At 37.0% G+C, this 23,841-nt stretch overlaps 1 protein-coding gene across 1 annotated transcript; it reads right to left on the reverse strand.

The window, feature by feature from the left end:
• Positions 1-1,264: 1,264 nt before the first annotated feature.
• On the reverse strand, positions 1,265-22,344 carry LOC122148130 (NACHT, LRR and PYD domains-containing protein 3-like). Its single transcript, XM_042773545.1, has 9 exons — positions 22,200-22,344; positions 20,296-20,457; positions 15,736-17,604; positions 13,941-14,111; positions 13,233-13,403; positions 6,504-6,677; positions 5,968-6,129; positions 2,619-2,665; positions 1,265-2,531 (listed from the first exon to the last, which is right to left on the reverse strand). The coding sequence occupies exons 2-9, from the start codon at positions 20,442-20,444 to the stop codon at positions 1,972-1,974; spliced, it is 3,303 nt and encodes a 1,100-aa protein (XP_042629479.1). The 5' UTR covers positions 20,445-20,457; positions 22,200-22,344; the 3' UTR covers positions 1,265-1,971.
• Positions 22,345-23,841: the final 1,497 nt, after the last annotated feature.

Below are 23,841 nucleotides of genomic sequence, written 5' to 3' on the forward strand. Positions count from 1 at the left end.
ATTAAGAGTCCATTTCAATAAGCAGGTGTCAAAGCCCCCTGGTGGTGAGATTAACGTGCTGCACTGGATTCACAATTTGACCTTGAAATATCACTGATTCACTGGTCTGAACCTACAATTTCACTTGGCATTAATTTGTAAAACAGCAACATTGCTAGGTACTAAATTTGCAGATGTTTAAAATAAATACCTGACGTTCGTTTGTATCTAACAGATTTTGAGATATGAGTGATGAACATGAAAACACATTTCAGTGGTCATTAATTTAAAAAGGTCAATGTTAATAATAACATTTGAGTAAACCATTTTGGATATTTGGAATAGACAAGATAAAATGCATAATTTGAGAATAAAATATCAGTCCATAATGTTGAGCTCAAGACACAAGCTGATCATTGAATGTATTTTAGCTCTACATCTATGAGAGATTCTCAAACTCTCCTGAGCACTGAGTCCCAGAAAGACTAAATCTGACATGAGTTTGATCCACATCTTCAACTCTACTGAACAATCAGAGTGATCTGCAAGAGACATCAACCTTCCACACGGAGTGTAAGATGAGCTCCATAGTCTTTGACATTTGTAATGAAGTGTGTTTAGAAGATGGGCTCTGACTGAAACCTCAGTTGCCATAGTAACAGAGCAAGCAGTTTCCTGTGATCGAGAAACTAAATTTTTCCTCCAGGTGGCGCTCAGAGATTCAAAAAGACAAATTTCCTGTTGAGCCGCATTCAGATGTCTTAATAAAAACACAAAATGTTTCCATATTAGATCTATTACAGCTGTAAGTTAATGTGAAAGGAAATGTCAATGTGTTCTCAACCGGGTGTCTCAGTTGTTTCCTACTGTAAGCTTGCAATCTTCCCCTTATATTCAGCCTCCCAGTAACAGCGTCCAGTCAGACTCTCTATACAAAACCTGCTGAAACTCATCTAACCTTGCTGGATGATCACGATATGGCTGCTTCTTTTTCACACAAATCACCTGTCTGTTACTTTTAGAGCGAGTTAGTGTTGGTTATTATGAAATATTGATGAGTGATTGTGATATTGATCATTCTTTTACACACACACACACACACACACACACACACACACACAAACACACACACACACACACACACACAGACACACACAACACAAAGGTATGTAAAGGGTTTAGTCAGATGAGCTGTTCTGTGCTATAATTAGACTAAAATATAATAGCTGGCATAACAGCTACAACACACCACACACAGTTACTAAGGAAAATTAAATACATGATATATATTTCATAAATTATTTTATTGAATTATGTGTATGATTGTCACGTTTAAAATTTAACGGATACACATTTGTTTTGTTTTGGTTAGTTAATGTATATAATTGCAATCAGTACTGTTTTTCTAAATAGTACTTGCTGCAAGATTATTCACATTGCCCTTCTTATGAACTCTAAAACACGTATATAAAAAGAAAGTAAATCTATACAGATACACTGAAAAATGCACATGTAACTGAACAGATACTGAACACTAATAATGCAGAACAGGGAAAGTTTACATAACTCAATGCTTCATATAGATTCAAATATATACACATATATACAAAAAAAGGACACACATTTATCTTTTAAAGAAACACTGTACACTATATCTCGACATGATTATTTAAAAAAAAAAAGATGAGATGTGTTTAGAAGATGAGTTCTGACAACTAGTAACAGCGCAAGTGCTTGCTAAGAACTGTTTCCTGTAAGCAAGAAACTAAATCTTCCTCCAGGTGTCGCTCAGAGACTCAGAAAGACAGAACTCATGCTGAGCCAGATTCAAATGTCTGTATAAAAACACAATAGAAGTCTGTGGTGTATCTCATTTAGACCAAAGTCAATGTGTCTATGATTATATACACACACTGAAATTAAGATTAGAAGAGAGAAACAGTTTTACAGTTATTTGAGTTAATGTGAGAGTGTTTCACTCAACTGTGTGTCTCAGTTGTTTCTCACAGGAAGCTGTTTCATATCACACAGAGACACTGAGGAGCTATGATCAACCCAAAATCCAGCATAAAGGGGTTCAGTGAATGAGGAGCTGAAAGTGTGTAAGCATGTTATTTTGTGTGTGTCAGAGATGCTGTAGAAAGACAGAGTGCCGGCTGACCAGTCCAGATACACTCCTACTCTGTTAGAGCGATATGGAGGGACAGATATATATGTGATATTACTATTGTGACAGACATTGAAACTGTTATCAAAACAGTTCAGACTCCAGGACTTTTCATTGAGTCCAAACCTACAGTCATTACTCTTCTCTTTCCTGCCGATTCCTTTATATGTCAGTGATATATTAACCGCAAACCCGCTCCATACAGCCTCCCAGTAACAGCGTCCAGTCAGACTCTCTCTACACAGAACCTGAGGATACTTATCAAATCTCTCTGGATGATCAGGATACGGCTGCTTCTCTGTCACAAGCATCACCTTTCTGTTCTCCTCAGATAGTGTGAGACGGGTGTTTACTGTGTTTAAATCCAGTGTGAGATTACATGCATCTACACAGAAACAACATATTATAACATTTATAACATGAAACAACGATCATGGTGTGTGTGTTTGCGTCTGTGTGTGTTTTGACCTACATTTCCACAGTCCTGGTGTCATCCTGAACTCTCCTCCATGATCCACACTATTAAAATGAAAGAATTCACTTATTTTACATAATAATGAAGAAAACAAAGTAAAAACACCCACAAAGAAAGAAAGTAAAGCTGCTTTCATGAAATGAAAGAAAACCTTCTACTGTGTCCTGAACAGACAGGATGCAGCAAGCAATTTGTCTTCCCAGACTAAATGAGAAATAATCCTAATTTCATTTGTGCCATTTATGTGCATGAAGTCACTCTGCATTCTATCTAGTTTATAGGAAATATCAAATTTGCATATAGCAGTTTTTTCGAGCCTGTTTCTATTGCAACTAAGACACAGGAGCGAATAATACAATATGAAGAACAGCAACAGACAATACATCACTAATAAACCTAAATTCTCCATGATAACAATTGTGACAACAATCAAAACAAACTATTTGAAGATGATATTGATTGTTTTCACATTTTAGTAGATGCATTTATACACAAGGGCCCTTTTGATGACTATAGCAACTCTGTTTAAATTAGATTAATTAAGAGATGAGAGGGTTTTAATGTACTGACTAAATGTTAAATGTTAAACTATGTTAAAGTACTATCAGCACATGAAACACTCTCAGAAAAGTAGCATCTCATTTTGTTTGTGGATTCATTTAATTGAATTAGTATGAAAATAAGTGCAATATCTTTTATTTATAAAAATACAATATCTTTTATTTATTTTAAAATACCTGAAACAGAATAAAGACAATAGACAAACCATATATTGTTGTGTATTTTCTGGATTCATCTTTCACAGCGTTTTTAATTTTTTCTGTTAGTTAGGGTTAATTTACCCAAAAATGAAAATTAGGCCATAAATTACTCAAGTCATGAGATTACTCATCCTAGGTGTATATGACGAATCCAGTCGGAGTTCTATAAAAAATTGTCTTTGATCTTTCAAGCTGTTTCATGGCACTCAGCGGGTGTTGCATGCATCAGTCCTAAAGAAGTTAAATAAAAAGCGCCCATCCATAAAAAAAAGTGTCTCACACGACTCCGGGGGGTGAACAAAGTCCTCCTGTAGCGAATCGATGTGTTTTTGTAAGAAAAATAACCATATATATAAAAAGTAATAATCACTTTAATGTAGCTTGCGCTCACTGTTGTACATGGAAGCATTTCCGGGCGGATGACGTATGAGGTCAGCTCTGCGCATGCACTGCTCAGAAGTGACGTACGCTGAAATGCAGCGGAGAGATCAAAACAAAACAACGGTCACTAATTAGAAGTACAAAACAAGGATTTCAAGAGATTCAAGATTCAAGATTTTTATTTGTCGCATACATGGTTATATGGAGAGCATATGACCAGCAGTAAAATGTAAGTCAGGTCCCCTGGACAGTGCAATTATTAAAGAATACAAACACAAGAAAATTATATATAAATATGGTATGGAAAAATAAGAATAGAATAAAATGCTTATAAAATAAAATAAAATGCACAGGACAGTATACTGTAGACTTCATACATATTAAGATGACCAGGAATGTACAAGAGAAGACTGTGCAAACAGGTTGTACAAGGTATTTACATAGCAGCAATAGAGGTAACAAAGTAAATAAATAAAAATACAAAATAAATTGTAAAGAAGAATGTCAGAGGATTTCGATATAAGTCAAGAGGAGACTGGTTTTCCTATGCTAAAGTAAGGAAACGTTGCTTCCTTCACTCCTGTTAACAACGTCGGTTTTCACAAGACTCACAAGACCAGCGCATGCACAACGCTGACCTCATAAGTCATGCTCCCGGAGCTGCTTCCATGTACAACTGTTGGCGCAAGCTTCATTATAGTGATTATTCCGTTTTGAACATGGAAATTTTTTTTCTTACGAAAACACATTGATTCACTACAGGAGGCCTTTGTACACATGTGAGACACTTTTTTTATGGATGGGCGCTTTTTATTTCAGGTCTTTTGGACTGATGCATGCAACACCCGCTGAGTGCCATGAAACAGCTTGAAAGATCAAAGACAATTTTTAATATAACTCCAACTGGATTCGTCTGAAAGAAGAAAGTCATATACACCTAGGATGACTTGAGAGTGAGAAATTTATGGCCTAATTTTCATTTTTGGGTGAACTAACCCTTTAAGCTGTCTGAATGAAAAGAAACATGCTACTATAAGAAATTTCCAAGGAGAAATGTCTGATGTACATTACTTCCAACTTTCACTCACAACAGCGCCCTCTGCCGACTAATAAGAAAGGGTTAGTTCACCCCAAAATGAAAATTCTGTTATTAATTACTCACCCTCATGTCGTTTCAAACCTGTTAAGACCTTCGTTCGTCCTTGGAACACAAAGATATTTTTGATGAAATGTGAGAGCTCTCAGACCCTGCATAGACAGCAATGCAACTGTAATGTTCCAAGGTCCAGAAATGTTGCAAGGACATCGGTAAAACAGTCCATGTGACATCAGTGGCTCAACTTCAGTTTTGCGAAGCTACGAGAATACTTTTTGAGTGAAAGGAAAACAAAAATTACATTATTTATTTTCCGCCATTTTGGAGAGTACCCAAGAGCGTAATATATGTAATCAGTGTCGTTTACGTTCAGAGGAGAAAGTGCGCCCATGAACGTAATCTGCATAATCAGTGCTGTTTACGCTTGGGGGAAAGCGTGCGTATGCATTGTGATACTCTCTAAAATGGCAGAAGACATAACTAGGAGGAGAAGAATTGTTGAATAAATTGTTATTTTTGTTTTCTTTGTGCTCAAAAAGTATTCTCGTAGCTTCGCAAAACTGAAGTTGAGCCACTGATGTCACATGGGCTGTTTTACCGATGTCCTTACTACGTTTCTGGTCCTGGGAACATTACAGTTTCGTTGCTGTCTATACAGGGTCTGAGAACTCTCACATTTCAGCAAAAATATCTTAATTTGTGTTCTGAAGATGAACGAAGGTCTTACGGGTTCGAAATGACATGAGGGTGAGCAATTAATGGCATAATTTTCATTTTTGGGTGAACTATAATTTTAACACTCATCATAAGCGTTTTACTGCAGCTCAAACGCTCCTCACAATGCACATCACATCAGTCTTTTATATTTAAAGGATTAAATATAAAAGTAAACAAATGACAGTAAAATTCTAAGTAATCCACTCAATAATCAGAAATACTTCTTGAATGTAACTAATATGTTTAACTAACTGTCAAGACACATCCTTATTTTTCTGTGCACTATGTGTATATACTGTATGTCCTGCATGCAGGGATCTATAAGAGTTTTCAATTACTTTATACCGCACATATTTACACATGACAGGATGATTGTTAGTGTTGTACATACTTGAGTTTGTCCAGTCTGTAGTTTAGATCAGAGAGCAGCTTGACTATTGATTGTCCTGGGTGATTGTAGCTCAGATCCAGCTCTTGCAGGTGTGAGGGGTTTGAACTTAGAGCTGAAGCCAGATAACAACAGCCTTCCTCTGTCACCATACAGCCAGATAATCTACAAAAACACACACAAACACAGGAGAACAGGAGATCATCTTAAACACAGGAATGTTCAGATTCCTGCAGTTCTGCTTTAAATCAAATGATTCTTTGATCAATGTTTCACCTTTCTCCAACAGGTTCAGTTCAGTTTGAATAACTTTGGGTTCATTGTTTTACTCAACATCATAGTGTTGATGGAGCATAATTGGTCTCAGTAATATTTTCTGTTTGTCTCTTTATAACAACAGGCTTAAGCAAACACAAACCAAAGGCATCTAACACACTGTGGTCTGCTGATATATTACAAACACACAGGAGATCCAAGACCAGAGCAGAGGGCATCTTTAATATCACAACCAAGTGAATCTTTATCTGTGTTTTATTTACCTCAGTATGTTGAGGTGACAGTATGAACACTTCAGCCCATCCGAGAGCAGCTTCACTCCTGAATCCTGCAGGTCATTGTTACTCAGGTCCAGCTCTCTCAGTGAGGAGTTTGACGATTGTAGAGATGAATATAAACTTTCACAGCACTGACCAGTAAGATAACAGTAAGCAAGTCTAAAACAGAGAAGAATTGTTCAATAAAGATGAACTATGTGGGATAAAATATTGTTTTCTGTGTTGTGCACATGGTATTGATCACATGACTAATATTGTATTCTTCATCAGGAGGTGAACTTTGAAAATGTACTGACAATCACCTGAAACTTGTTGAATTAGTGTGTTACTATGAACCTATAATAGTTATAAAAGTTGTCATATTAACATAATTTTCACAACAATGTCTGTTGCTCAGCTGGTAAAACTTGTCCATTTTGGGAACATAGCTTGACCTAAAAGAGACTATTAAGCACAAAAAACACCAGGACTGTATGCTGCGTTTTAGTCAGTTGACAGAGAGTTTACTGAAGACAATTTTCTCCACATTTCCCAAGGCAGAACTCAGGACCAGAATGGCCATCAGAAACGTGTGCTTATTTTTATTGTTATTATTATTACTATTATTATTATTATTTATCAGTTAATTTTTTTAAATGAATTATTTTATTATTTACAAACCTGTTTGGTCAACAAAATCCCAAGACATTTAATAACTATTTTATGTTTTTGTGAATTGGTGGCTAATTCATATGAATTAGTACAATCTCATTAATACATTTTCAAATAATATGCTCACAGAAAATACATTAATGCCTTTTCTTTAAATAAGGATTAATTCATAACTAGGTGTGCATTCAACAATTTTATTGCACAATATGGAATCTATCAGCTATCAGCAATGAAAAGTTAAGCTGTTGTTATTGATTTTTGCAGGAAAAATTAGATTGAAAGAATAAAAATAAGTTAATTTTCATCTGTTATCCGTTTTGTCTATGGGTCATTTTATTTATTTTGATCTTTGTCTGTTATAAATCAAATACAGATAAAGTAGCACAGTAAGATTACATTTATTTCAATGAATTAGTGTGAGAGGCTGAAGCTCTAGATCATTTCAAAAACAGAAATAAATATATGCTGAGAAATATATTTTAACTTTTCAGTCTTTTAAGATTTTTTACTAATAAATCACAGGACAGTGTTGACAAGTTTTTACCCTCCTGAATGTTTCTCTTTGCATGCATTCATTTGTGTATGTGCCAGTTACCATCTGTAGTCAGCTACCATTGTGCATTGTGCATGTAATCTAATGCGAGCATCAGTTTAACTTTCAAAGAGAGTGAGGTAAGATGGAAGTTGCAAATTATTTAATATTAGTCAACAGTTTTATGATAGAAATGTTAAAGGACTGACAGCTATATCCAATAAACAACTCAACTTTCTCAAATATGGCCATTTTGAGAGAGAGAGAGAAAGAGGGAGGGAGGTAGAGATGAAAGTTGCATGTGTAAATTACTTCTGTCTGTTGGTCCCACACTACAACAGTGACGCTATGAGTTTAGTTATTTAAAATACAGTGATTTTACCCCTTGTTGCTATGAAATATAATGTAGCAATTTAGTATAGAATCTATTTTATTGATAAAAGTTGCGTCACAGTGTTGACAACAAGTTTCTGTGCTCCTGAATGTTTCTGTGTGTGTTCTGTGTGGTATATATGACTCTCCCCCCCATGTTCAAGACATGGTAATGGCCTTAGTTTAAAGAACACATTCCAGCCAATCAGTACAAGATCTTGTCACCAATCAGCTGTTTTGGTGCATACAATGAAATTCAATGGGGTCCAACAGTTTCAAGCTCCAAAACCATATGAGAAAATCTGATGATGACAAAATGAGTGAAATATTCCTTTAACATTCATGAGTATATCACACGGTTTGTCTTAACATATCTTATGCAAAAAAAGAACAAAGAAAACAAAAGAACAAAAGAAAAAATTAAACTCATTACTGATTTTTTTTGTTTCTAAATAAAATAATTACAAAACAAATGCATATTTATTATTTTTTTTATTCTAATTATCCTATTTTGCCCTTGTATTTAAACCTTGTGTTTCCCTGAGTCTATGTCAGCCATTAAACGTCATCCTGATGTGTCGAGTCCTGTGATCCCCTGCATGCCCTTGTTAATAAAACCCTTTTGATTTGTTTACTCCGTGTCTCCTCGATCCTTCGTTCTTGTTCCTCATGTGTGCAACGTGACAGAACGGCTGCCCAAGACAGTAAGCAGAGTCACTTCTCCTGTGTTTTGTTTTCGTTTTTGAACAGTCATTTGTTTTCATTTTTTCCCCCCTGTATCTTCATGGTACCAAGAACACCCTGCTGTGCAGCATGCTGGCCACGCTGTTGTCATGCCCGCCAGCTGCGGCTCACTCCAGCCCGCTGGCTGCACCAAAGACAAGCCTGCTGTATACTCAGAAATCAAGTTAGTCGGCCACACCAAAGTGTGCTGGCTGCGCTGTAGTTTAGGTCACCGGCTGTGGCTCTCTCCAGCCCGCCGGCCGCGTTAAAGACCAGCCTACCAGTTGCAAGAATGTTAAGCTTGCCGGCCGTGCCGAGTCAAGTTTGCAGGCTGTTCCTATGGCAAGCTCGTTGCACGTTCATATGGTAAGCCAGCCAGCGGTTCTTATGGCAAGTCCACCGGACATTAATGTGGCAAGACAGCAGGACATTCAGCACTCTCGCCCACCTATCCAGAAGAGGAGACTAGGGAAGAGGAGAAGGGTGTCGCCTCCAGCCCCAGAGCTCGCTCCAGTGATGGCTCCACATGCCTTTTCCCCCCGATCCAGAAGAGGAGACTAGGGAAGAGAAGAAGGGTGTTGGCTCCAGCCCCAAAGCTTGCTCCAGTGTCAGCTCCAGGCCCAGAGTTCTCTCCAGTGTTGGCCCAGACCATGCTTTTCCCCCCGCTCCAAAAGAGGAGACTAGGTGTGATTAGAAGGGTGTTCGCTCCAGTGTCAGCCCAGGCCCCTGAGGTCGCTCCAGTGTCGGCCCAGGCCCCAGAGTTTGCTCCAGTGTGGGCCTAGACCATGCCTGTTCCCCCTGAAACTAGGAAACTAGGGGTGAGGAGAAGGGTGACAGCTGCAGCCCCAGAGTTTGCTCCAGTGTCAGCCCAGGCCCCAGAGTTCACTACAGTGTCAGCCCAGGACCCAGAGTTTGATCCAGTGTCGGTCCAGGTCCCAGAGCAAGCCCAGGAAGGGCTCCAGATTCCCAGTTAAGTCCAGGAAGGGCTCCCGATCCCCAGTTCAGCCCAGGAAGGGCTCCTGATCCCCCGTCGAGCCTAAGGAGGGCTCCCGATCCCCAGTCCAGCCCAGGAAGGTCTCCAGATCTCCATTTCAGCCCAGGAAGGGCTCCTGAGGCTCAAGTAAGCCCAGGGAGGGCTCCAGTCTCCTGTCATGCCCCACGGAGGGCCTCAGAACACATAAGCCTAGAGGCCGAGCCAGGGGCTGGGGCTGCGGCTTCTCTGCCCTGACCTCCTGAACTGCCGTAACCACCATGTCCTCCTGTGTTCCCTACGCCGCCCTGGTGCCCGGAGCTGACAGGTCCACCATGGCACACGCTCTGGGGCCCTCTTGTCTGGTAACCCTGCTCCTAAAGGTCTACAGAGTAATGTCAGACCCTGGGCCAGGTTTTGTGTGTGTTTTGTTCCCCTTATTTGGTTGGTATAACGTTTCGACCAACAAGTCTTCGTCAGGTCTTTTAACCTGTTGGTCAAAACTTTGTACCTATAAATTCCTTGGGAGCAGTCTTATCAGTGTTCAGACAACATTTTGTTTTGTTTGTATTGATCTTATTTTTGTCCTGCACCTGAGCCTTCACTTTTTTTGTATTTTTAAAATTTAACAGAACACAATTCATTATTTTATTTATTCCTAAAAATCTCCTTCAGGATATATCTCTGTGCTTTAAGCGGTCATTATGTCTAGAATCATTTATCTCTTTTTAGACATTTCTGCACAATCTACAGATACAGATACTGTAGTTACATAGATGGGATGAATTATGAATTAATCAGGACTGCACATTTTATTTTAAACCAAATTAACAATTAAAAAAAAATAATTAAATGTCATAAATTGTATATGACAAGATCATTTATGAATGATAAATTATTAAATAACATTATTTATCTTAATAACATTGTAAAAATTAAAAGGGGTCATATGGCGTTGCTAAAAAGAACATTATGTTGTGTATTTGGTGTAATGCAATGTGTTTATGCGGTTTAAGGTTTAAAAAACACATTATTTTCCACATAATGTAATTTTTTTTTTGTGGTTTATGGTTTGAATTTATGTATTGTTTTCCATTTTTTACAAAGCTCATCGTTCTGAAAAGCGAGGTGTACGCTGATTGCCCAGCTATTCAGTGCATTGTGATTGGCTAAATACCTCAAGCGTGTGATGGAAATGTTACGCCCCTTAACATACTGTGATGGCGTCTCCCAGCACGATCAGACAAAACCAATAAAACCCATTACAAATGAGGCATTTGTTGCATCAAGTTGGGACATAATTACTGATTATAATGACTTATGCTGTGTTTTTTTACGCATTGCATTGCGTATAATAATCATAAAACCATATTTGCATTTGTGAGCAGAGAAATGACAAACAACAATTGCTACTCTGCACTGCTTAAAACTCGTGTTTAAATCATCAGCGGCAAATTCTTTAAATATAAAACGTACTTACAGGCTGTGAGTCAGAAGCGCCAGACTGATCTTGCAAAGTTGGAACTGCCTCACTTTATAGAACAGTCTATAAGCACAGACCCATTGTAGGCCAGTCTGCAGGTTCAGGAAATGGTCCTCCATAAAATGAATCATACAGCATCACACACTGTGTTAAAGATCGGCGCGGCCGGCAGATTCGATGAAGGAGCAGCCGGCGGGCTTGCTGCAACCACATGTGACGACCCCAGGATGGACTCTGCTTTGTCCATGGTGAAAGCCGATCTGGCGATCCACAGCGTGAAGTTGATGTATTTCCTCAGCGACCAGCACGGATCAGCTCTAGGCATGATGAAGTGGATATCATCCTCTTTTGGAAGGCCAAACAAAGTAGTTTCGCTTTCACAATGAAACACACAGCGTCTCCACAACATGGTGGCAACAACAATACTACAGCGAGAATAAAGGTTACACATTCTTTATTTGCGTGAACATTTGGGTGGTGTTATGCAAATCTTCCCACACAGTGATGTAGAGATGTGGGGGCGTGTTTAAATGAGGTGTTTTATGAGGGTGTGGATAAGTCTTAACTTTATAAAGAATATCTCTTTGGATTTGAGACTTTAGTCTTTGCAACTTTACAGATCTTCTTAATGCACCAAGAGCTATTAACACTCCAAAGAGAAAGGAAAAACTGAAATCGCATCATATGACCGCTTTAATATTTATATTCTTAATATAATTTATATTCTAAAATTTTATTCTTAATCTAAATTACATTATTTATAATATTAATTAATGATATGCCTAAAAATGTCTAAAAATATAATTATTCTATCTTCCAAGCTCTTATAATGTGTGAAATATTATATTAATAGAAACCAAACAAAAAAAAAAACATAAATAAAGAGAGGTCTGTGCATACCCTTTAGCAGCACAGTCCACCATCTCATACTGAAAATGTTTTTCAGCAAGCTGTGCAGTTAACCTTATATAATTAGGAATTACTGTACAGACACATGGATAATTTTTTCCCCCATTCAGCCATATATTTGGAGAGCTACTTGCATTAAACGGGCGGACATGAGCTCTAAATGTTGCTAAATGCTAAAATGCAATTACGCGCAGATGAGTTTCTCTACTACTTATTGTTAAATTGATTTAGTTTTATTTGCTATTATTATTCTCCACACATCAAAATCCATATGTGTTAATTCAGCTATGTGTAGGCCTATATGAATTATAGATCAAATAGCATCTCAAATTGATTTGATACAGGACACGTAATTTTACCTTTGCAGGACGATCCTATATTTTGTGGGATGGGTAGCAACCCTAATTTTCACTATACCTTAATTATGTCTCTGTATAGCTAAACACTTGAGTCTTTGCTAAAGGAAGACATTTCACTGTCACTTTTTTTTATGAATCAAAGTTATGCGACTATCAAAAATGTGAAATATCAAAGGAACTCTAAATTTCAGAACTCAGACCATTCTTGTTTGAATCACTTTTAATATACTTCTTGCATATATTGTATTTACATTCTTTTTTAATGCATAAGACAGATGTTTTTACATCTACAAGCAGATCAATCAGAACCAATTTTGCAAGCATGGCTTAAGCAGAAAATTTCACACTGGTAATTTTAATTTTGTTCACATAGTGCTTCATAAAATGTGCTGTGCACAAGCAATTTTTTTGAGTTATACTGCTCAGAAACAGCATTATAAACAAATTTCTTGTTTTGTCTGTTTTCAGAAGGTCAAACGAAGGGGTTTTGTTTTCATGTGGAAACACAGTGTGGCAGAGACATGGGGACAACACTTCAATTACTTGTGCATGTCTTTGGGCAGGCATTATGTTAATATGGTATGTATGTCATGGAGCAGTGTTCTCTTTTAGATAGAATAAATCCCTTTTGTGGGAGACCATGAGCTTTGTAAATGAGCAATCTTTAATTCCCTTTAATTTCATAACCAAGTGAACCTTAATCTGTTTTTCTTACCTCAGTATGTTGAGTTGACATTGTGAACTCTTCAGTCCATCAGACAGAAACTCCACACCTGAATCCTGTATGTTATTGTGACTCAGGTCCAGCTCTCTCAGTGAGTTTGATGATTGTAGAAGTGAAGACAAACTTTTACAGAACTGACCAGTGAGTTTACAGCATGACAATCTAAATAAAACAAAGTACAAATATTCTCATCTATCTTTCCAAAACATGCAATTCCTGATATTTTGTCTACTGCTTATTTTTAGTCAAGAGTAGCTGTCTCATATTTTGAAATGCATTATGTATCTTTTTAGTGAGTGAAGTTACATATAGCCAATTATGGTGACCCATACTCGGAATTCGTGCTCTGCGTTTAACCCATCCAAAGTGCACACACACACACAGCAGTGAACACACACACACTGTGAACACACACACTGTGAACACACACCCGGAGCAGTGGGCAGCCATTTATGCTGCGGCACCCGGGGAGCAGTTGGGGGTTCGGTGCCTTGCTCAAGGGCACCTCAGTCGTGGTATTGAAGGTGGAGAGAGCGCTGTACAGTCACTCCCCCCACCTACAATTCCTGCCGGCCCGAGATTCGAACTCACAACCCTTGGGTTGCAAGTCCAACACTCTGACCGTTAGGCCACGACTTCCCCCTGTTAGGTCAACTTATTGTCTCTGAATCAAATTATATTTTAGAGAAGATCCCAGACCTCAGTATGTTGAGTTGACAGTGTGAACCCTTGAGTGCATCAGACAGAAGCTTCACTCCTATAGCCTGCAGGTCATTGTGACTCAGGTCCAGCTCTCTCAGTGAGTTTGATGATTGTAGAGATGAAAACAAGCTTTTGCAGAACTGTCTAGTGAGATTACAGTCAGCAAGTCTATAAAATAGAATGAAATATGATCCAATAATAGGAGATACGAAACAAAAATGTACACATAAACACTGTTCAGAAAGACAGACAGTGGAAAAGTCCAAACTTTGTGCTGTTAATGTCAGTGGGGTAACACATGAGTCTCTGCATAATGTAAGGAAAGTTAGGAAAGAGTGTTATTTATTATTATTATTAGGATCCCTTGTGCATCACAGCACTGGGGCCTCATTTATAAATGTTGCGTAGCACAAAACCTGCCCTGAAAGAGGCATCCGCCACTTCCTGCGCAAAAGGTGGGATTAATAAAAACAAACTTGATGGGAATATTTGCACACCTGCACCCAAACTTTGACCCATGCATACAGACTTTTTTCCTGGAGAAAGAAAAGTAATGAAGTAAATAATGATATTAAACTCTGTTTTCATGTCGATATACACATTTACATTAAATATTCCACTCTCATTAATGGAGATAAGCACTGAAATTACATAAAATCATTACGCAGAAGTTAAACCAAAATTATATGAATTTAGACAGCCTATTTGTAGAGGATGCGCTTGATCACTTTTCCTGTGGCATGCTATGTTTTAATGACAGCGAAGAGTGCTATAGGTGCACAATAATTCATCTTTATATTAAACTGCAGATCTCATGTTATGAGAAAATATTTTTAGTGAGAACAATGATCAATGATGCGCACTTACAGTACTACAATATTATGGCAGACACTGATAAATTTGGTGGTCAAACGGTCCATTGTCCGGTTTGAATAGGTCCAGTGAAATAGCTTACAGTATAACCGCAGCTGAAGGCATCTCCACATTATGAAAAATACCACTGTATTTGAAGGATACAACTTGAAGAAAACGTGAAGAAAAAGATTTGCACATTTCATTTTTAAAATACTTTTGTCAGTGATGCACAAGTAAGACAATTGTATTTACACTGCAATAAATATAGGCCTATCTGTTTCCACTAAAATAGCTAAAAGATGTTCACCTTATCAGCAAAACTTCATAAATTCAATTTAATTTGAATCGTTTAAAACAATCAAAATATTATTTGGCCTGTGGAAATGAATGAGATCAACTAAAACAATATTTATCTGATAACTATTTTCAACATTTTTTTTTTTTTTTTTTTTTTTTTTGGATATTTTGATATATTTATTCTAAAACATAAAAAGGATACTGGATGTTTTTTTAGCAATAAAAATGAATGTGTATGTAACAAATGGCATTTATAGTCTGTATCCCCTTAATGTGATGTAGGCTACCTTTGACGGTGTTAAACATGGTGTCACGTGGATGGGAATATGCATGGAAATGATATGCAGATGAGGTTATACACAGCAAAACTAAGTTAATCCATTGTACTAAACTTCCCTCTCTGTACATGCTCATGACCCCTTTCCGACTCTGACAGGTTACATGTTGTTTGGTGTGAGTCAGGAGGAACTAAATACTTCTGACATTAAAACATATGTCATTTTCAAACAGCTTATGATTTCATTTTAAATTATTGCCATGTCAAAAAAAAAGTGTGTGATGATTAGATGGAGGAATTAAAATACAGTGTCTCAACAAAGCAGGCATGTTCAGTTTTATCTACAATCACAAAGGTACTCACAGAGCTTTTCTGCAGTTCACCACAGCTGGTATCAGTCTCCTTCTACCCTCATCTGATGTGTTGTATTTCTTCAGATCAAACTCATCCAGCACCTCGTCTGATATCTGAAGCATGTAGGCTATAGTTGAGCATTGACCAGGGGAGAGTCGATTCACTGAGCAATTCTCTGATTGCACAAACTCCTGAATCTCTCTGTACAAAGTCTGATCCTTCATTTCCATCAGACAGAGGAACAGATTGATGCATCTCTCAGCTGAGAGACATTTATCACCCTTGATTTTGTCTTTAATGTACTGTGTGATTCTCTTGATGATCTCTGAGCTGTTCACTGTGTGTGTCAGTAGATCCTGTAAGAGTCTCTGATTGGACTCCAGCGAGACGGCCATCAGGAACCGCAGGAAAAGATCCAGCTGTCCATTTTCACTCTGAAAGGATTTATCAACTGCTGATGTTAATAGCTGATGCAAATTGTATTCCCGACGGTACTGCTGATATCCTTCTTTCAAAAACAACTTCAGTGATTTCTTATTCTTGTCTACATGGGAGTAAAACACAAAGAAAGCAGCTAGAAACTCCTGAAAGCTCAGATGTATGAAGCAGTAGACTTTCCTCTGATGAACCATAGATTTCTCCTTAAAGATCTCAGTGCAAATCCCAGAATACACTGAGGCGTCAGTGGCGTCTATGCTGCTCTTAATCAGGTCCTCCTCGTAGAACATCACATTGCCCTTCATCAGCTGTTTGAAAGCCAGTTCAGCAAGTTTCAGAATCATGTCTTTGTTGAACTTCAGGAGTTTTTCTGGATCTCTCTCATTATACTTCTGATTCCTCATGTTGATCTGAGTCAGCAGGAAGTGGATGTACATTTCAGTCAGAGTTTGAGGGATTTTTGCACTGACATCTTGTTTCAGGAGGTTTTGAAGCACAGTGGCTGAGATCCAGCAGAAGATGGGTATGTGACACATGATGTTGAGGCTTCTTGATCTTCTAATGTGTGAGATGATTCTGCTGGCTTGATGCTCATCACTGATTCTCTTCCTGAAATATTCCTCCTTCTGAGGCTCATTGAATCCCTGAATTTCTGTCAGACGGTTGATGTATTTTAAAGGGATCTGACTGGCTGCTGCTGGTCTGGAGGTGATCCAGATGAGAGCAGAGGGAAGCATCTCTCCTCTGATGAGGTTTGACATCAACACAGCCACTGATGAAGACTCATTCACATCAAGAACTTTCTCATCATCTGAAAATGTCAGTGTAATTCTGCTTTCATCCAGACCATCGAAGATGAACAAAACTTTACACTCTTCATAAACCTTTGAGTCCAGATCTTGAAGTTCAGGATAAAAGTCCAGTAGAAGTCTGTGAAGACTGTCCTGGTGATCTTTAATTAAGTTCAACTCTCGAAATGGAAGCACAAACATGAAATCTACATCCTGATTGGCTTTTCCCTCGGTCCAGTCCAGAATGAACTTCTGCACAGAGACCGTTTTTCCAATTCCAGCGATGCCTTTAGTAAGAACAGTCTTGATTTTGTCTTTCTCCTCACATACTTGTCCATGTAAGGGTTTAAAGATATCATTGCAGTAGATTGGAGTGTCTTGTGTTCTGGATGTTTTCCCCATCTGTAAAACCTCATGCTCTTCATTCACTCCTTCACTCTCTCCCTCTATGATGTAGAGCTGTGTGTAGATCCTGTTGAGGGGGATTTGATTCTCTCCTAGTTTGGATCCCTCAGATAAGCTCTCATACTTGTTCTTCATGCTGGTTTTGTGTTGGTCTTTGACTGTCTGTCTGATGATGGTCTGACAGTCGGAGTCAGTGCAGGTCAGATGGGGTGTCACTGATCTGATCACATCAGCTCTCTTCACTCTGCAAAGACAGAAAAACTGTGCATTAAAATAAAGGAAATCATTCAAATATTCAAGCATTTCCAGAGCTGACAGCCTTGGGGGCAGCGTTTAGTCATGTAGCATTTTTGTGCTTCAGATGACCTAATGTTGAGTCCCAGCTCATGATCTTTCCCGATCCCATCCCCCTCTCCTTCTGCTTCCTGTCAATACTCTGTACTGCCTTGTCCAATAATCAGGGGCGCCGCTAGCAATTTTGGGCCCTATGAAAGAAAATTAGATTGGGCCCCTACCGCAGTCATTCTGCACCAAACATACAAGCCAACCTTTTTATCCAAAATCTTTGTCTGCGATTTAATAATACTGACCTACTACTTTTGCTATTGCTTTTCACCACTAGGTATTAGTATTTAATCAGAAACCTACCCATAGCTGAGGGGAGCATATAGGTTCCGTTTGTTTGAGATTTTAGCTCAATATTTTTTTATTTTATATTTTTATTATTTTAAGGAGATTTTATAAAATATTACCCCCTAAATATACACCATTTATCATCTGCAATATCATGGTGTAACCTCTAGATGCCTGTATAGCCCTATATATAAATACATATAAACTGTTTGCTGCAGAGTGAAAACTTAAGACATAAAGCACATTAGTTGTATCAGGTTATTCATTGATATATTTTCAGACATTATTAAAAACTTCATTTAGTAAAAGTTGAAATTTAAATGTTGATTTGAAGTGTCAGTTATTATTATTGTAGTAAAATCTGACAGAGAAAGCATTTTGTTAGACTACTCATGCTAACTACAGCGTGATCAGTCACACAAAAGTAATGAGAATAAATATTGGCTCAGTGTGACCAGGGCAATATTTGAAAAATATTAATCACTTAGAATTTTGCCAGAAATGCAGAAATAAGCCATAATTTGTTTTATTTGTAACTCTTGGGTAGATACATTTATAATTTCTATTGTATGACCACTAGTACTGTTACTTCTAATAAAACAGTACTTTGGGGGCCCCAAAGTGCGTGGGCCCTTAGAACCTTCCTAACTTCCCCCCTTAGCGGCGCCCCTGCCAATAATAGCAAAAAAAGCCATAACTTTTGGGCGCTCTAGTGGTTAATAAACATAACTGCATGTGTCTTGCAGAAGAACTTTGTAGCCGGAGCTACTTTTCTCTGTTTATGTCTATGGCGAATCATGCAGGGACTGGGCTACTCCACAGCGGTACTTACCCGAACCAGTCTAAATAGTCTGAATATAAACACTTATTATAGATGTACTGTTGACAAGCCAAAAATGTGTTTCGGAAAATGGATTCATGATGTATTCGCTTATTATATAAGTTTAGTAAATTTTTAACACACAAAAAAGACCATACTATATTCTGATTTGTCTGATAATGGCTGAGATGTGAAAGCACATTTTAGATTTTTTTTTTTATAAAGTGATTATCTGGTCTTTGTTGAGAGATCAATTTATGGAAGTGACAGTTCTAGCATTGTTTTTTGGTGGTTTATATTTTTATTATTACGTTTTGTTGTAATTTGCAAGGAAATCATTCAATTGCTAATTTTGTACCTACAATAATCATGGAAATTTATTATCAAATATAGAAATTAATGCTTCAGCGTAAGTTCTGTCAGTAAGACTCCAGTGCCACGTCATTCATTCATACTATTAATCAAACTTTATCTTCAGGCAGGATAAGCCAAATCTGCGTCCCCAGGATTTGGACAAAGGACGGGGCCTACGCCAAAGAACTTTTCTATACAACTATACATGAATTACTGTAACTTGCCATCATCTTTACCTTTACCTTCTCTCTGATAGAAATATATATGTATTTTGTTTTTTGGAAATTGCATTCCAAATCCATTTGCAACAGAAATCTGTTCATTTTGAATGGGTATGAAGGCTCTGGTCAGGACAGTTAAGAGAATCATTGGTGCACCTCTGCCTGGGACTTGTACACCTCCGGAGTGAGGAAACAGGCGAAATAATCAACACTAATCCCACAGATAAGCCATTCTCTTTTTAAACTACTGCCCCCTGGTAGGTGATACAGAGCTCTGTCTAACAGAACAATGAGACTTAAGAACACTTATGTCTTCCAAAAGGCCATCTCTGTTATATAAGGGATAATGTACATCTAGCTGGTTGTTATTGCAGAATAAACCCAGACAGGGTGATCAGGACCCAGGTGCGAAGTGTGTAGCAAAGAGAAAATAAGGTCTATTCAATACTATAATTGTGGATAATTGTATTCCCTATACATCACATAACACATCATATTTGTGACCCTGGACCACAAAACCAGTCTTAAGTCGTTGGGGTATATTTGTAGCAATAGCCCAAAAAAATTGTATGAGTCAAAATTCTTGATTTTTCTTTTATGCCAAAAATCATTAGGATATTAAGTAAAGATCATGTTCCATGAAGATATTTTGTTAATTTCCTACTGTAAATATATTAAAACTTAATTTTTGATTAGTAACGTGCATTGCTAAGAACTTCATTTGGACAACTTTAAAGGTGATTTTCTCAATATTAAGAAATTATTATTTATTTTTTTCATCCTCAGATTCCAGATTTTCAAATAGTTGTATTTCGGCCAAATATGATCTGTTGATGCAGAAATCTTAATTTCGGAAAAATGGACCCTTATGACAGATTTTGTGGTCCAGGGTCACATTTTTACTCACTTGGGCTCAGGGGTCACTGCTCCATCATGGAACTGAATGGGATTATCCATGGATGTGTTACTCGTCATAGACACACAGCTGGGCTCTGGAGCTGCTGCTTCATGTGTGTGAACATCCTCCTCCATCTCTCTATTCTCATACAGACTCATTTTACAGGCAGTGCTTTAGAATGAAATAAAAATACAATAAAATTACAGCTGAATTGACATTTTAAGACTTTTAAAGAATGTTTAAGAAACAATTCTTGGTTGTGTTTTTTCGTTTTCTTTATAAATTTTTGTCAATTACACTAACGCCATATAATATCAAAAGAAATTGTTTCTTCCTTGTTTATATCTCTAATTCCATTCCCATTCTGAAAAACAAAACTAGAAAATTATAATAAAAGACTTGCTTTCTCTAGAATAGAAGCAGTAGAAAATAAAATACAGTTTCAGCTTTCTCTGCACCTTGTACCTGAACTTACAGTCTAATACATATGAGCTACAGATAATCAGAAAATCTACATTACAGAATCAATATTCAAGACAATATTGCAAAATATTATATTCCGAAGGCATTTTGAGTTGTTTTAATGAATAATTCACCATTATAATTAATTTCTAAATAGAAAGACAAGTTGTTGTTTTTTTCACTATCCATTCTTTTTCAAAACAGGTATGAATTAAATGGAAGTTTACAGGATTCTGCTACCCTGTTGTGCTCATTTCATTTTGGAGAAATCACTCATCACATTCAGATAAATAAATACAGTTCCGAAATATGAAACCAATTTAATACAACTTTACACAATAGTTCAGTTTCTCTTTCAGTTTGACTGCAAAATACAGAGTTTTTAAATCATCTTTTCTCTCCTGATGCTGTTCACATTCTTTTTCTTCAAAAAAAAAAATGCAGTCAGACTGCTGAAAATACTTTCATTTGTGACTTAAACTGACTGAACTGGTTTCTGCTTTCTCAAGCGAGAAGGGCAAAACTCTTAACACACACAGAAAGACAAAATAGCCCAGGATCACACACATATTTTAAACTTTCTAGCTTTTATTTCTTATTAAGCCTTTATCTCTCACAGTTGTGACTTCTTTCACGTCCTTAAGTATCTCATAATTGTTGACTTTAGCAGCACAGATTCGTCCTTTTTGGTGTGATTCTCTTATTTTGGTCACATTATTGAGTATATAGTTTGGACTCACAATTACATTTATTTAATTTTATTTAATTTTATTTTATATCTGAAAAGTAAACTGGCCTCCATAGTTTATTGTTGGTTTGAGAAGCAGCATTTAGGACCAACCATGCACACAGTCAAAATAATAAGATCGTGATGCTTCAGAGTTCTTCCTTTCACGAGTATGACTGCTGAAATAGTTTCAGTTTTGTCATAATCAGATCAGCCAGTTTTCTCAGCCCGGTTTCTCATCTTATCAAGAAAAACAATGTTGATCATTTATCAGGTAAATCAGTTTTCTTCATTTTTCATATGTGACACACATAAAGAGAGAATTCACAGTTCACAATCAAAAAAACAAACAAACAAACAAACAAACAAACAAACAACCAAAAAAGCTTAAGTTTTATTTCACTTTGTTAAATTACTGTGATGATGTTATCAAGATATTAATTAGTGGGTGGAGACACTAAATTACTTCACATACTGAAGAAGGCCTAAGAGCCAAAGTGTCTATTTTTCTCCCATGTGATTAATAAAAATAATGAATTTGAGTGCAAATCCCCATTGGATTCCTTAATGGTCATTGTGTTACACACAAAAATAACATATTATGGCATTATATTTAATACATAAGCTAAATACATGTAGTTAAAAGCAAGTAAGAAGGTGAGATAATTGTATTCTCTTTACATTACACAACATTATTCAAGAGTATAACCTTCATTATACTCACTCAGGCTTGGAGATCACTGAACTGAGGGGGATAATCCACAGACTCGTCACTCTTCATAGACACACAGTTGGGTTCTGGAGCTGCCGCTTTCTCTTCTCATAGAGACTAATTTTACAGGCAGTGCTACATAGATGATAAAATATACAACTGAATTAACTTCTTTAGACAAATAAGAATAATTACAAAAAAGGAAACTTCTGTATGTATTCTTATGCCACACAATATTCAGATATACAGTAAAAAAAAACTATACTTTCCATACAGTTTCATAAAGATTCACACTTTGAGCCACAAAGTTTTGGATGAATAATCACCGTCAAAAACTGTTCAACTCAACTCTCAGTTCAAGTTTCAGAAACAACTCCAAGAATCAATCATAAACTAAAAAGCTGCTGAGAGTAAGAAAAAGTCTCAGCAAAAATACTAAAGCTTTTGTATATACTCTTATATCAAAGTATGATAGAAATATAAACATTTACACATGCAAATTCATACTGATTTACCAGTGCTTGAGAATGAATCAAGAAATGTGTTTTCTTGACAAACCTACCTCTGTCTCAACAATGAAGAACATCAAACACAAACTTCATTCAGTTCATAAATCCATTCCGTCTCTATAAAGCAACATTAAACTGATCTGTTCCTAAACTGATTTATATTATTCACAAACAGCTTTTCTCTCCCGATGTGGTTCACGTTACCTTTCACAAAGTTGAAATAGTTCCCTTTTGACAAACTGGTTCAACAGGTTTATTTTTACTCGAAAGAGATTAAAACAATGCTGGACATTTGTAAAACACCTACACAAGTGAAGCAGTTTTCTTCATTTCTGAATATTTCCACATCTAATCCTAATACAAACACAAAAGTGTGTTTACAGTAATCCTCTCACTCTCACTCTGTGCTAAGATGACAACAGCATGTTAAAATTATGTGAACATTCATAGGTAAAGTGGTTTTCTACCTTTTGTGTCCACTTCTAATCCAGGTTTGTGATCTCATAATATGATGGCTATTCATTTTTATATACTTAATTATATATACTATTTGGATAACAATTAATGTGATCACAATGTCTTGTCTAACTGCAGAATACACAAACACACATACACAATATGTTTCCATTGAATATATTTCACTCAGTAAAGTAGCATACTGGTGCCAAAGTACCATGGTATAGTAATGGTAATACCATGGTACTTTTACCAGTGGCACTGAATTATTACTAATTAATTATTATTAATTACTATTGTTACTAATGTTAAGCCATGTGTTGTTATCATGCTACTTTTCGGTACTGTTAGCGTTCTGATACTCTTTTGAACATATACGTCTTTACCTACAGCCAGTCACAAGCAGCATATGGTGAGCATGAAATTTCACCAAGTACAACATGTTCCTGGATCAACATCCTGGAACAACATTCCAATCAACCAATCAGAATTGAGATATAACTTTTCAGGAAATATCTGTTTTAGGCTTTCAATCAGGGTTAGGTGCTTCTACACTCTCGTTAATCAGCTATCATTTCCCACTGATTTTAGGAATAAAGTATGGGTAGGGTTAGGTTTAGGGGTAGGGATTGGGTTAAGTCTATATTTTTGGACAATAATGTTGATCCAGCATCATCAAAAGATGTTGA

Source organism: Cyprinus carpio, chromosome A17 (genome assembly GCF_018340385.1).
Source record: "Cyprinus carpio isolate SPL01 chromosome A17, ASM1834038v1, whole genome shotgun sequence".
Lineage (NCBI taxonomy): Eukaryota > Metazoa > Chordata > Actinopteri > Cypriniformes > Cyprinidae > Cyprinus > Cyprinus carpio.

Excerpts from the sequence above, each read along its gene's own strand:
- LOC122148130 (XM_042773545.1), bottom strand. The coding sequence starts at position 20,444 with ATGAGTCTGTATGAGAATAGAGAGATGGAGGAGGATGTTCACACACAT. Across the intron at positions 17,605-20,295 it reads GCAGTGACCCCTGAGCCCAA|AGTGAAGAGAGCTGATGTGA; the intron begins GTGAGTAAAAAT and ends CTGTCTTTGCAG. Across the intron at positions 6,678-13,232 it reads TGTCAACTCAACATACTGAG|ACTTGCTTACTGTTATCTTA; the intron begins GTAAGAAAAACA and ends TCTCTGTTTTAG.